The 13,467-nt window shown below is 51.0% G+C and overlaps 1 protein-coding gene across 6 annotated transcripts in view; it reads left to right on the plus strand.

The window, feature by feature from the left end:
• Positions 1-13,467, plus strand: part of ARHGAP40 (Rho GTPase activating protein 40) — a 157,986-nt gene that overhangs the window by 130,482 nt on the left and 14,037 nt on the right. For all 6 annotated transcript variants that reach the window (XM_063960264.1, XM_063960261.1, XM_063960262.1 and 3 more), the window contains one exon: positions 4,354-4,431. In XM_063960264.1, the coding sequence (XP_063816334.1) occupies positions 4,354-4,431 (78 nt within the window). The remainder of the gene's footprint in view (positions 1-4,353; positions 4,432-13,467) is intronic.

The following is a 13,467-nucleotide window of genomic DNA, read 5'->3' on the forward strand; positions in this document are numbered from 1 at the left end:
CACGGCAACAGCTGGGAATTCCACGTTTGTACCCTAGGTCGCCTCTCAACATGAGAAGACGCCGTATTATCAGGCGCAGTCTTTTCGTGGACAAGCGGGCAAAAGGTTCCTCATTTCTGCCCCGTGACAGAGGGAGAGGAAAAAGGCTGCAGAAATCAGCCAGTTCCCAGGAACAGAAACCCTCTCCCGCCTCTGCCAAGCCCTCAGTATACGCTGGGTCTTTACAAGCAGAATCAGGCACGGTGGGGGGCCCGTCTCAATGAATTTCAGCGCGTGGTGGGCTCACTCGCAAGTAGACCCCTGGATCCTTCAGGTGATATCTCAGGGGTACAAATTAGAATTCGAGACGTCTCCCCCTCGCCGTTTCCTAAAGTCGGCTTTACCAATGTCTCCTTCTGACAGGGAGACAGTTTTGGAAGCCATTCACAAGCTGTATTCCCAGCAGGTGATAATCAAGATACCCCTCCTGCAACAGGGAACGGGGTATTATTCCACACTGTTGTGGTACCAAAGCCAGACGGCTCGGTGAGACCGATTCTAAATCTAAAATCTTTGAACACTTACATACAGAGGTTCAAATTCAAGATTGAGTCACTCAGAGCAGTGATTGCGAACCTGGAAGAAGGGGACTACATGATGTCTCGGGACATCAAGGATGCTTACCTTCATGTCAATAATTTACCCTTCTCACCAAGGGTACCTCAGGTTTATGGTACAGAACTGTCACTATCAGCTCAGACGCTGCCGTATGGATGGTCCACGGCACCCCGGGTCTTTACCAAGGTAATGGCCGAAAAAATGATATTCCTTCGAAGGAAGTGAATTTTAGTTATCCCTTACTTGGACAATTCCCTGATAAGGGTAAGATCCAGGGAACAGTTGGAGGTCGGTGTAGCACTATCTCAGGTAGTGTTGCGGCAGCACGATTGGATTCTCAATATTCCAAAATCGCACCTGGTTCCGACGACGTGTCTTCTGTTCCTAGGGATGATCCTGGACACAGTCCAGAAAAAGGTGTTTCTCCCGGAGGAGAAAGCCAGGGAGTTATCCGAGCTAGTCAGGAACCTCCTAAAACCGAGCCAAGTCTCAGTGCATCAATGCACAAGGGTTCTGAGTAAAATGGTGGCTTCCTACGAAGCAATCCCATTCGGCAGATTCCACGCAAGAACTTTCCAGTGGGACCTGCTGGACAATTGGTCCGGGTCGCATCTTCAGATGCATCAGCGGATAACCCTGTCACCAAGGACAAGGGTGTCCCTCCTGTGGTGGTTGCAGAGTGCTCATCTTCTAGAGGGCCGCAGATTAGACATTCAGGACTGGGTCCTGGTGACCACGGATGACAGCCTGCGAGGCTGGGGAGCAGTCACACAGGGAAGGAATATCCAGGGCTTATGGTCAAGCCTGGAGACATCACTTCACATAAATATCCTGAAGCTAAGAGACATTTACAATGCTCTAAGCTTAGCAAGACCTCTGCTTCAAGGTCAGCCGGTGTTGATCCAGTCGGACAACATCACGGCAGTCACCCACGTAAACAGACAGGGTGGCACAAGAAGCAGGAGGGCAATGGCAGAAGCTGCAAGGATTCTTCGCTGGGCGGAAAATCATGTGATAGCACTGTCAGCAGTATTCATTCCGGGAGTGGACAACTGGGAAGCAGACTTCCTCAGCACGACCTCCACCCGGGAGAGTGGGGACTTCACCCAGAAGTCTTCCACATGATTAAAAACTCGACAGGTATTGCGCCAGGTCCAGGGACCCTCAGGCAATAAGCTGTAGACGCTCTGGTAACACCGTGGGTGTACCAGTCAGGGTATGTGTTCCCTCCTCTGCCTCTCATACCCAAGGTACTGAGATTGATAAGATGGAGAGGAGTAAACACTATATTCGTGGTTCCGGATTGGCCAAGAAGGACTTGGTAACCGGAACTTCAAGAGATGCTCACGGAGGATCCGTGGCCTCTACCTCTAAGAAGGGACCTGCTCCAGCAAGGACCCTGTCTGTTCCAAGACTTACCGCGGCTGCGTTTGACGGCATGGCGGTTGAACGCCGGATCCTGAAGGAAAAAAGGCAATCCGGATGAAGTCATCCCTATCCTGATCAAAGCCAGGAAGGATGTAACCGCAAAAACATTATCACCGCAATTGGCGAAAATATGTTGCGTGGTGCGAGGCCAGTAAGGCCCGACGGAGAAAATTCAACTGGGTCGATTCCTACATTTCCTGCAAACAGGAGTGTCTATGGGCCTGAAATTGGGGTCCATTAAGGTTCAAATTTCAGCCCTGTCAATTTTCTTCCAAAAAAGAACTAGCTTCAGTCCCTGAAGTTCAGACGTTTGTAAAAGGGGTACTGCATATACAGCCTCCTTTTGTGCCTCCAGTGGCACTTTGGGATCTCAATGTAGTTTTGGGTTTCAAAAGTCACATTGGTTTGAACCACTTTAAACATCTTAGTGATATTTGGTGGACCCCTTTCTTTGAAAGTAAAGCATTCATAATCATAACCAGAAATAACGACACTGAGACTTGAATTTGGCAGAAAATTGCTAGCTATTTATTTGTCCCTAACCATTAGGAAACCTGTAATAAAAAGAGATTAATTTAATATGCCGCTCCATCTGGCATATGGTGGCGGCCCAAAAGAACGGCTCCTTAATCTAAATTAACTTAAATAACTCAATCCTATAAATTTACTAAAAGCTTACCATAAACCGGTAATAGGTGACAACTCAACCCCCACAGTGGCTACCCACCGCTCCTGGGTGCCCTGCCGCTGCCTTCCCGGATGGGTGGTCAAGCGGCCATAAGTCGATGGAGGTGAGTGCACCTAAACCACAACAAACTGTAAAACACTACAGTTTTCTCTACCATACGAAACTGCCGTTCTTTTCCGCCAATAAATAGCCAACGAAAACAGCCAACAACTTAGAGCCAAAGCACCACGTGCCACAATCTCCAACTACCAGGGCGGGAGGGAGGGAAACCAAATCACCAAGAGACTTAAAATGGCCTCGCCTTCCCTATATATATCAAGCCCTCCCCTTAAAGGCTGTACTTTCCTAACAGCTAGGTCCACCCCTCCCCAGATGTTTAACTCTTTTCTCTCCTATGCAGTCAATACTCTCTTCAAATCTGTGGAGTTAAAATATCTCACATGAAAAGTGGTCATGCTGTTGGCCCTGGCCTGGGCCAGGCGCGTGTCAGAATTGGCGGCTTTATCCAGAAAAAGCCCTTATCTGATTTTCCATTCGGACAGGGCGGAATTGAGGACTCGTCCTCAGTTTCTCCCCAAGGTGGTTTCAGCGTTTCACCTGAACCAACCTATTTGTGGTGCCTGCGGCTACTAGGGACTTGGAGGCCTCCAAGTTGCTAGACGTTGTCAGTACCCTGAAAATATATGTTTCCAGGACGGCTGGAGTCAGGAAATCTGCCTCGCTGTTTATCCTGTATGCACCCAACAAGCTGGGTGCTCCTGCTTCTAAGCAGACTATTGCTCGTTGGATTTGTAGTACAATTCAGCTTGCACATTCTGTGGCAGGCCTGCCACAGCCAAAAATCTGTAAATGCCCACTCCACAAGGAAGGTGGGCTCATCTTGGGCGGCTGCCCGAGGGGTCTCGGCTTTACAACTTTGCCGAGCAGCTACTTGGTCAGGAGCAAATACGTTTGTAAAATTCTACAAAATTGATATCCTGGCTGAGGAGGACCTGGAGTTCTCTCATTTGGTGCTGCAGAGTCATCCGCACTCTCCCGTCCGTTTGGGAGCTTTGGTATAATCCCCATGGTCCTTACGGAGTCCCCAGCATCCACTTAGGACGTTAGAGAAAATAATAATTTACTTACCGATAATTCTATTTCTCATAGTCCGTAGTGGATGCTGGGCGCCCATCCCAAGTGCGGATTGTCTGCAATACTTGTACATAGTTATTGTTACAAAAATCGGGTTATTATTGTTGTGAGCCATCTTTCAGAGGCTCCTCTGTTATCATGCTGTTAACTGGGTTCAGATCACAGGTTATACGGTGTGATTGGTGTGGCTGGTATGAGTCTTACCCGGGATTCAAAATCCTTCCTTATTGTGTACGCTCGTCCGGGCACAGTATCCTAACTGAGGCTTGGAGGAGGGTCATAGGGGAGGAGCCAGTGCACACCAGATAGTCCTAAAGCTTTCTTTAGATGTGCCCAGTCTCCTGCGGAGCCGCTATTCCCCATGGTCCTTACGGAGTCCCCAGCATCCACTACGGACTATGAGAAATAGAATTATCGGTAAGTAAATTCTTATTTTTTGTTTTATAATTATGTGAATGATATAACTTCCAGTAACCATGTGCTACTTATCTGCTTATATTCTGCAGATTCTCAGTTGTCTGGAAAAAAAGGGCTTGGACTTTCAGGGTATTCTAAGAATTTGTGGCTCACAGACACGGATGAAGGTAAAGGCATAATAGTGTTATTATATACAAGTAAGTTCCACTCTGTCACAGATTTTCCATAAACATCTTAGTGATATTTGGTGGACCCCTTTCTTTGAAAGTAAAGCATTCATAACCTAGAACCAGAAATAACGACACTGAGACTTGAATTTTGGCAGAAAATTGCTAGCTATTTATTTGTCCCTATCCATTAGGAAACCTGTAATAAAGAAATTAATTTAATATGCCGCTCCAGCTGGCATATGGTGGCGGCCCAAAAGAACGGCTCAATTAATCTGAATTAACTTTAAATAACTAACCCTATAAATTTACTAAAACTTACTATAAACCGGTAATAGGTGACAACTCAACCCCCACAGTGACTACCCACCGCTCCTGGGTGCCCTGCCGCTGCCTTCCCGGACGGGTGGTCAAGCGGCCATAAGTCGATGGAGGTGAGTGCACCTAAACCACAACAAACTGTAAAAAACACTACAGTTTTCCCTACAATACAAAACTGCCGTTCTTTTCCGCCAATAAATAGCCAACGAAAACAGCCAACAACTTAAAGCCAAAGCCCACGTGCCACAAATTCTTAATACCAGGGCGGGAGGGTGGGAAAGCAAATCACCAAGAGACTTAAGATGGCCTCTCCTTCCCTATATATAGCAAACCCTCCCCCTAAAGAAGGCTGTACTTTCCTCACAGCTAGGTCCACCCCTCCCCAGATGTTTAACTCTTTCCTCTCCTATGCAGTCAATACTCTCTCCTAAACATCTTAGTGATATTTGGTGGACCCCTTTCTTTGAAAGTAAAGCATTCATAACCTAGAACCAGAAATAACGACACTGAGACTTGAATTTTGGCAGAAAATTGCTAGCTATTTATTTGTCCCTATCCATTAGGAAACCTGTAATAAAGAAATTAATTTAATATGCCGCTCCAGCTGGCATATGGTGGCGGCCCAAAAGAACGGCTCAATTAATCTGAATTAACTTTAAATAACTAACCCTATAAATTTACTAAAACTTACTATAAACCGGTAATAGGTGACAACTCAACCCCCACAGTGACTACCCACCGCTCCTGGGTGCCCTGCCGCTGCCTTCCCGGACGGGTGGTCAAGCGGCCATAAGTCGATGGAGGTGAGTGCACCTAAACCACAACAAACTGTAAAAAACACTACAGTTTTCCCTACAATACAAAACTGCCGTTCTTTTCCGCCAACAGCGAAAGACTCATCCCCAAAGTCTTTCGCACCGCCACCATAAACCTACCCTAACTCCTGCAAAGCGAAACCTAGATCCTCCAGAAAAAAACATCATCCCCTCATTGGATAGATGTACTCCATCGCGCCGGAAAAGGTGGCTGTCTCTGAACCGTATCCTCGGGTGGCGAACCACCCTCCCACCGTGGGACAGCACCCACTTTGCCACCGCTCCGGTCACCTTTTTCCGGGCCTCATCAATCTGGCGACCATCCGCCACACCCCTCCAACACAATCTTGGCACCATCATGGAAAAAACCAACACACAATTGGTCCATGCCGCGGTCACACTTGCCAGATCCTGTATCATGGCCCACCGCAGATCCAAGGATGTCCTCTTCCCCAGGTCGTTGCCACCTAGATGGACAACCAAAACCCTAGGGACTCCATGCTTGCTGGCCTGACTCACTAACCTACTCCTCAGCTCACCCCACATCATTCCTCGCCAGCCAAGCCATCTGACACCCTGTGTTCCTAGCAATGCCTGAGACCCTTCCGAGGCCACAAACCTGGCCGCCCAGTAAATGTAAGAGTGGCCAACCACCCAAATGGGCAAATAGTCTCCGAACCATCCTGAAGGGAAAAAGAGGGGTAGAATTGATTACTAAGAGGCTTATTAATTGTTTATACTGAAGGATCTGCCAAAAAAGAAAACTTTAGATCTCGCCATTGCAGCAGTCACGGCCTAGCCGACTGCACCATGTTCCGTTGCCAATTTAAAGCGCAATTAAAGACACAAAGGGGAAGGATCAAATAAAACAAACGAAATAAAAAAGGGGGGGGGGATATAAAATGGGAAACACATGTAATAACTCAGCTGGAGGTGAAACGTAAAGACCTGCTGAGGGACTCTGATTAGACCAAATTAGCCGAATTATAGATTAGAATTCAGTCCGTCAAGTCAGGCAAAAAATCGCAAATAACTCCAGACCCCCGCTGCCGACTCATGCCAGCAACGGCGAGTAGCTAATCCCTGAGTAGGATAAAAAAGGGGGAACACCAACAGACGCACAACACCATAAAATCACAGAACTGGAACAACGTAATACATTGCCATTTAAACAAAGCCCCAAGCGCAAACCGACCTCTCATGTGACGGGGCGAATATATCGTCTGTAACTTGACGACTTCCATCGCCCCACCGCTTGGATTTCAGTTCTGGAGCAACCCGCCGCAGCAGCCGACGTCGCTGCGCCTATGCGAAAGGAATGGGTACCGAAAGCAGTGGGTGGGAGGCCCAAGCCCGCCAAACAACGACTCAGCATCCAACGAAACTGGTATTTCGTGACTGGCAGCCCATCATAATGCAACAGCCAAGACCCCTCCTTAACGGGTCGCACCACCACATATTGCCTTGCCAGCCAACTGGGCAAACGCTCTCCTCTAGCGCTGGAACCATTGTAACCCAGCGCCCTCTCCCCACTTGATCCGTCTTGGAGCGTCGCAACCTGCACAGCAAGGACCTCTCACCCACTACCACGTCCCCGACCAGCATGCGCGAATCTGCTCTCTTGGAAGGCGCTACCAACTCAGAAACTCGAAAGGCCCCGTGGTAAGCCATTGAGAACGCCAAACTAAACAAAAGCGTCTCAAACCTGGACGACGCGACTCGCCCTACCGCCTCGATGACGGCTGGCAACAAAGCCGCATCGATGGGCCGCCTCCTATCCGGTGGCGACGGCGCAACTCGCGCCCACCCTTTCATTGCCTTCCGCAGAACCTCGCTTTTTGTTACGTCAGGGACGCCTCGCAGCTTGCAGAAAAATGAGATGCCTGCCAAATACCGCGATACCACTGCTCGTGACCTACCGGAGACGTAAAGCTGCCACATAAAAGAAAGCATCAGCCGATGCCTACTCTTACCTTGATGCTGACGCCCTTGGACAAACTCCTCCCATTCACTCCAAGCTTGTTCGTAAGCCTTGAGCGTGGCTGGCGCTACTGACCGCAACGCTAGACCCTCCAGTCCGGCCCGATCACCTGCCAAACCTAACCGGGACAATGAAAACCTTGCTCGTTGGCCTCAGGTGCCAACAACCAACACCTCTCCCACTGTCCTCGCGACAAAGCGTCGACAATCCCATTCTCCAAACCGGGCACATGTTGCGCGCGGAACCACAGGTTCCTATGCAAGCATGTCAAAAGCAATTGCCCTAGCACCCGCATAACCACCAACGACTTTGCCCTCTGGTTATTAATCGCATGCACCACGCCCAGATAATCGCATCTAAACAAAATGCTGCGATTAGCCAGCCGATCGCCCCAGACCTCCAACGCCACCATAATGGGAAAAACTCCAGAAGCAAAAGGTCCTTCGTGAAACCCCCGCGATGCCATTCTGCCGGCCACGAGGCCGCGCACCAAGATCCCTCCAGATGGCAACCGAATCCAGAGGCGCCCGCTGCGTCGGTGAACAGCTGCAACCTAGCGCTGTCCGCCATTGGGGCCTGCCATATACACACCCCGTTGAAGTCCTCGAGGAACGAGGCCCATATTGCCAAATCCCTCTTAATCTCTGAGGACAAACGCACGAAATGGTGCGTTCTGGCACACCCCGCAGTCGCCCTTCACAGCTTCCGGCAGTACACACCTAAAAGCGAACTCAAATGAGCCGGAAGGCGCCTGGAGCCTTCTTAGGAACCACCCCCACTGGAGAGATGACCAAGTCATCCCCCAAAGGAACACGCCGCGTTGTTAAACGTGAAACATTTTCCTTTTGTGGTGGCACGCCCCCCTGCGCGGACTGCCGACCTACCTGACTTGGCCAATCCGCCGTCCGCGCCGAACCACTGGGAGGACGACCCTGCGTGGTGCCCGTCCGCCCCCGGCTTCCGGGGCTCCTCCGCCTGTAGCGAAGCCCGGGTGACCTTGAGCCCAACCTCAACGTCCTTGAACCCGAAGTCCATGACCTGCAAACCTTCCTGTTGTTCCCTGAATTCCTGATCGTACCTGCGCCACTCCGATCCCGAAGACGTGCGCTGCATGTCATGTACGAGATGCAGGTACCTAATTATATTCGTGTGCTCTGCCGGCCTGTCCTCCAGGTAAGATGCCGCGAAGACCCAGAACCCGGCCAGGCAATTATCGAAGGTACGGAATGCCTCAGCCCCGATGCCCTTCTTTGCGCCGCCACCTTATACTCTTTATTCGCGACCTACGTCAATACGAACACGTCCACGAAGTCGCCCCTCCAAATCTTCTTGCGGCAGCTATCTCGCAGCCCCCGCAGTACAGCAGTATAGACGAATCGCACGACACCGGGCAAATTGCGAGCTTCTTGGCCCTACGCGCTTCCTCGCTAAGCCGCTTGCGCCTGTTCCGCTGCCCTCTTGGCGAATTTAGTTGCCCGCTTCTTTGCCCTAGTTGTGCTACTGACTTCGGACGCCTGTGACGACATTGAAGATGAGGAAGAGGAAGAACTACGCGAACTAGAGCTCGTGGAGGAACCCGAATACCGACTGCACCACCTTACCTGATGCCGCCGACTGCTCCGACATGGAATCTTCCGGCGCGTCCAAATCGTTGCCTTCCTCCTCGAAATCTGCCATCGCCTCATCCCCGAGCTCCCTTGAAAAAGAGGAAGAAGCGGAGGACCCCTCCAGCACTCGCGGCACATGCCACGGCCTCAGTGCTGGGGGCGTTGCGGCCGTGAGCTCCCCCGCGTCCTGCCCTGGACCCTGTTGTAATTCTGCGGCGACCATCCCGAGCTCACGGCAGGCGCGTGCCACCCGCTGCGCCGCCATAGCCCGCAGCCCGCCGGAACGAACAGCCGTTCTAGGGGAGGCAGCTGCGGCTAGCGGCCCTAACACCTTCACCGCTGTGGCCAGGGCCGAGCCAGCGCTCCGGAGGGGTCGTGACTGCCCCAAAACGCGGTCCTGGGTCCTTCGCCGGGGCCCGCGTGCGACCACGCACTCGCCGCCCGACATGCGTGTGCCGGGCATCCGACGCACGCTGCCCTTGCGGGAAAGCGGAGGCACCGCTGTCGACGCCCGCACTGCCCTCGCCTCCGAATTTGTCCCCTCTTCCCGTGTATCGGAACTATCCGATGCCGCAGAGGGGGGGGGGGTGGGACCGCCGCGAGCTCCTGCGGCGCGTGCAGCAGCCCCGCGGCCACTAACCCATTCCCTGTCCCCCCTCCTCCCCCGCAGGCCGCTAGATTCCGGCCCTGGGGGAGTGATCTGAAAAGACCGGGAACCCCGCGGCGCAGCAGAGCGCGCGCGCACTGCTCCGCTTTCAGTGGACACGGGCTCGCGCACCCGGTGACCTCTTGCTGCCGCACCCCTTCTCCTTGGTATCGCACTGCCCTGCCAGTGATCATAATTGCCCTGTCTCCCCTCTCCCCCCGGCTCCCGCCGGACTCCGGCTGCCTGGGAGATAGCAGGGGAGACAGCAGGGCCGGCGGCGCTGCTGCGCACACACGTGCGCGGCTAGCGGCGCCAGAGGCGAGCGTGGGCGCGCGCGCCCCACTGCTCTCTGTCACCACAAGGCCTCTTGTCTGGGCTCCTGCATTAAGAGCTCCATTAGCTTAACCTGGTTGATCACTGCCTCTCCCCCTCCCTCCCCGCTCCACACCGTGTTCCGGCTGCGGGGGAGAGGGCTGAGGAGACAAGGAGGAAAGCGGCGCCGTTGCGCGCACACGTGCGCGAGCGGCGCCGCGCGTGGGCGTCCCACCGCTTCCGGTCCGTGCTCTCTCAGCCGAAGCGTTTGGGGATGACGCCGTGCGAGGCCCTGCGACAGGCCTCGCTCGGCTGGCCACCGTCCCCCGCCCAGTGCCCTCCCCCCGCCTGGAACCACTAGCCGGCCCCGGCAAGGGGGAAGAGCTGGGCATCGAACTCAGTCTCCGGTCCCTGGATGAGCGCCTGGCGCGGCGCGCTCCCGCGGGCACCCGGCACTGGGGCTTCCCCGGCCATGCCCGGAGGCAAGGGCTGCTGCCCGCCCACCTCCGGGCGGCCTGACTCCCTCTCTGATCCTCCTCGTCGGCCGCTCCCGCCAGTCACATCCGGCCCGGCTTCCGCCAGATCCCTCGAGGAGGCCCTAGGAGACGGGACGCCGTCCCCAGGGCCAGCCAGCTCGCCCCCGGAACCAGCCCCCACCGCCCGATGAGCGGTAACGGGCTGGGGTCCCGGCGGACCGTCGTGGGCGAGTGGCAGCCAGAGCACTGATGTGTGACCTAAATGCAGGGAGCTGACAATAGAGATGGCTACTGACTCTCTGTCTCAACACAGTGAATGGAATCATCAGGAAGTGTGAATGATTCGAGTCACTCACTGTTTCATGAGTCGAGACAGCAGCAGCAGCAGCTTCTCTCAGACAGAGGGAGGAAACTCTGTGTCCTGTGTCCTTCAGTCAGTGTGTTCTGCTGTCTTTAGCTGTGATTGGCCAGAGGCTATACCAGGTGACACCCAGTGGGAGGGGGGAGGGAGCAGTCACGACTCACCAGTCAGTGAGTGCTCTGCTGCTGTGCCTGATCCATGTCATGAATCATGATTCATCCTGAGTCTGCCAGTGAGGGAGACAGTTGTACACTGTGTAGACTCAGTGACTCAGTGAATGAATCTGATTCATGCAGCAGGAGGTGGAGCCCCTGTGGTACAGGGCTCTCGGCTCAGTGCTCACTGATCCTGCTCAGTGTGATTGTGGGTGGCAAACTCCCTGGAGGCTAGATAGTGGATAATATAATAAATCCAAGGCCACCTAAAATCATCCAATTAGCAAAGTATGCAAGATAAAAAAAAAAAAAAAACGTTTTTATTTGGTTTAGTTACAGAATGAATGATGTGTTTCATGGCTGTTAAGCTTTCTCTCCTCAGCCAAAAGTAATGTCATATTCTGTAACTAGTATGCAATAAGTGGTTATTAATAATATATCAACATAACAGTAAATCTATGTTAACATATTATTAACAATCAGGGCATAAGCAGCTGCCTCCCCCAGATACACTGTACAATCACTGCAGCTGAATAACTCCATGAGTCCAGCACTGATCCTCCAGCACTGGCAACTCACTGATTCATGTGCAGTCTCTGCAACACATTCCACTACAGATGAGTCATGACTCATGTGCCGAGACACTGACTCCAGACACTTCACTGAACTGAGTCATGTGTCTCAGCTCAGCTCAGTGAATCACTTTGCCCATGACTAGCTGACAAAACACTGAAATGTATAAATCCGAAAAAGAAAATGGGGGGATTCTGCAAAGCAGCACTCACCCCAAAGCAAATCACCAAGAGACTTAAGATGGCCTCTCCTTCCCTATATATAGCAAACCCTCCCCCTAACAAGGGCTGTACTTTCCTCACAGCTAGGTCCACCCCTCCCCAGATGTTTAACTCTTTCCTCTCCTATGCAGTCAATACTCTCTCCTTATGATTCCTGTTGGCCACATAATACCTCACCTGGCACATTGTTGTTTTTCAGTTACAATTCACATTCTCTTTTCCATGTGGAGTTTGGTCTAATGTAATAACTATTGTATATTCATATTCACTCCACCTAGGTGTTATGGTTTTCATCCAAATTAAAGCCTATCTACTACAGGTTGAGTATCCCTTATCCAAAATGCTTGGGACCAGACGTATTTTGGTTATGGGATTTTTCCGTATTTTGGAATAATTGCATACCATAATGAGATATCATGGTGATGGGACATAAATCTAAGCACAGAATACATTTATGTTACATATACACCTTATATACACAGCCTGAAGGCAATTTTAGCCAATATTTTTAATAACTTTGTGCATTAAACAAAGTGTGTGTACATACACACAATTCATTTAGGTTTCATATACACCTTATACACACAGCCTGAAGGTCATTTAATACAATATTTTTAATAACTTTGTGTATTAAACAAAGTTTGTGTACATTGAGCCATCAAAAAACAAAGTTTTTACTATCTCACTCTCATTCAAAAAAGTCCGTATTTCGGAATATTCCGTATTTCGGAATATTTGGATATGGGATACTCAACCTGTATTGTTGTTGTTTGTTTCTTTTTTAAGTTACTCAGTCTACTTAGGATCTATTTTTCATAAAGAAGATATGCTCCAAGTAGTCATAACAACATCTGGTTTAAAAACTCTAGCCATTTTAAGCGGAAAAAAACATAATTAATATTGCCACTCAGAGAGTAGCTTTATGTCCTAGGTATGATCTGCACAATAACAGGCAAATTAGGCTGACTTTGTGTTTCAGCCCATGTTGTGTGCAAGGAGACATTATTACAGGTTGTGTCCCCCATATCTGAAAGTCTTGCGACCGGAAGTATTTTGGATATTGGATTTTAATGCATTTTGGAACATTTGCATATCAGAATGAGATATCTTAGGGATGGGACCAATTTTGTCTCCAACCTTTTTCAGACTCCACCGTCCAAAATATGAATGCGCATGTGCAGAAATAAAGATGGGGTAGGGGGAGTTTGACGGGATGCACATGCGCAGCTGCAGTAGACCAGCTTCTTGGGCTGCACAATCTACTGCCCATAGAAGCATAATATTGCCGGTGAAGCCCTTGCTGCACTAATCACACTCCGAAATGTCAGTACCACAGTAGGAGGAGTTTTCTCCCCTGAGACTGCTTGCCATCTGTGAGATTAGAAGACAGGGATACAATAGGAAACAACTGCACAGCTAACTGCTGCTCGCAAGGCACATCGGGAGACTATCCTGCTCCCTAAGGGGAGAGGTGGGAGTCGAGACCGGAACCAGAGCTCACTGGGGAACAGTGGCAGAATTTGTCCTGCAGACCCTAGGTAAAATCTGCCACTGGATGGGACACAAGT

This window comes from Pseudophryne corroboree, chromosome 3 (genome assembly GCF_028390025.1).
Source record: "Pseudophryne corroboree isolate aPseCor3 chromosome 3, aPseCor3.hap2, whole genome shotgun sequence".
Lineage (NCBI taxonomy): Eukaryota > Metazoa > Chordata > Amphibia > Anura > Myobatrachidae > Pseudophryne > Pseudophryne corroboree.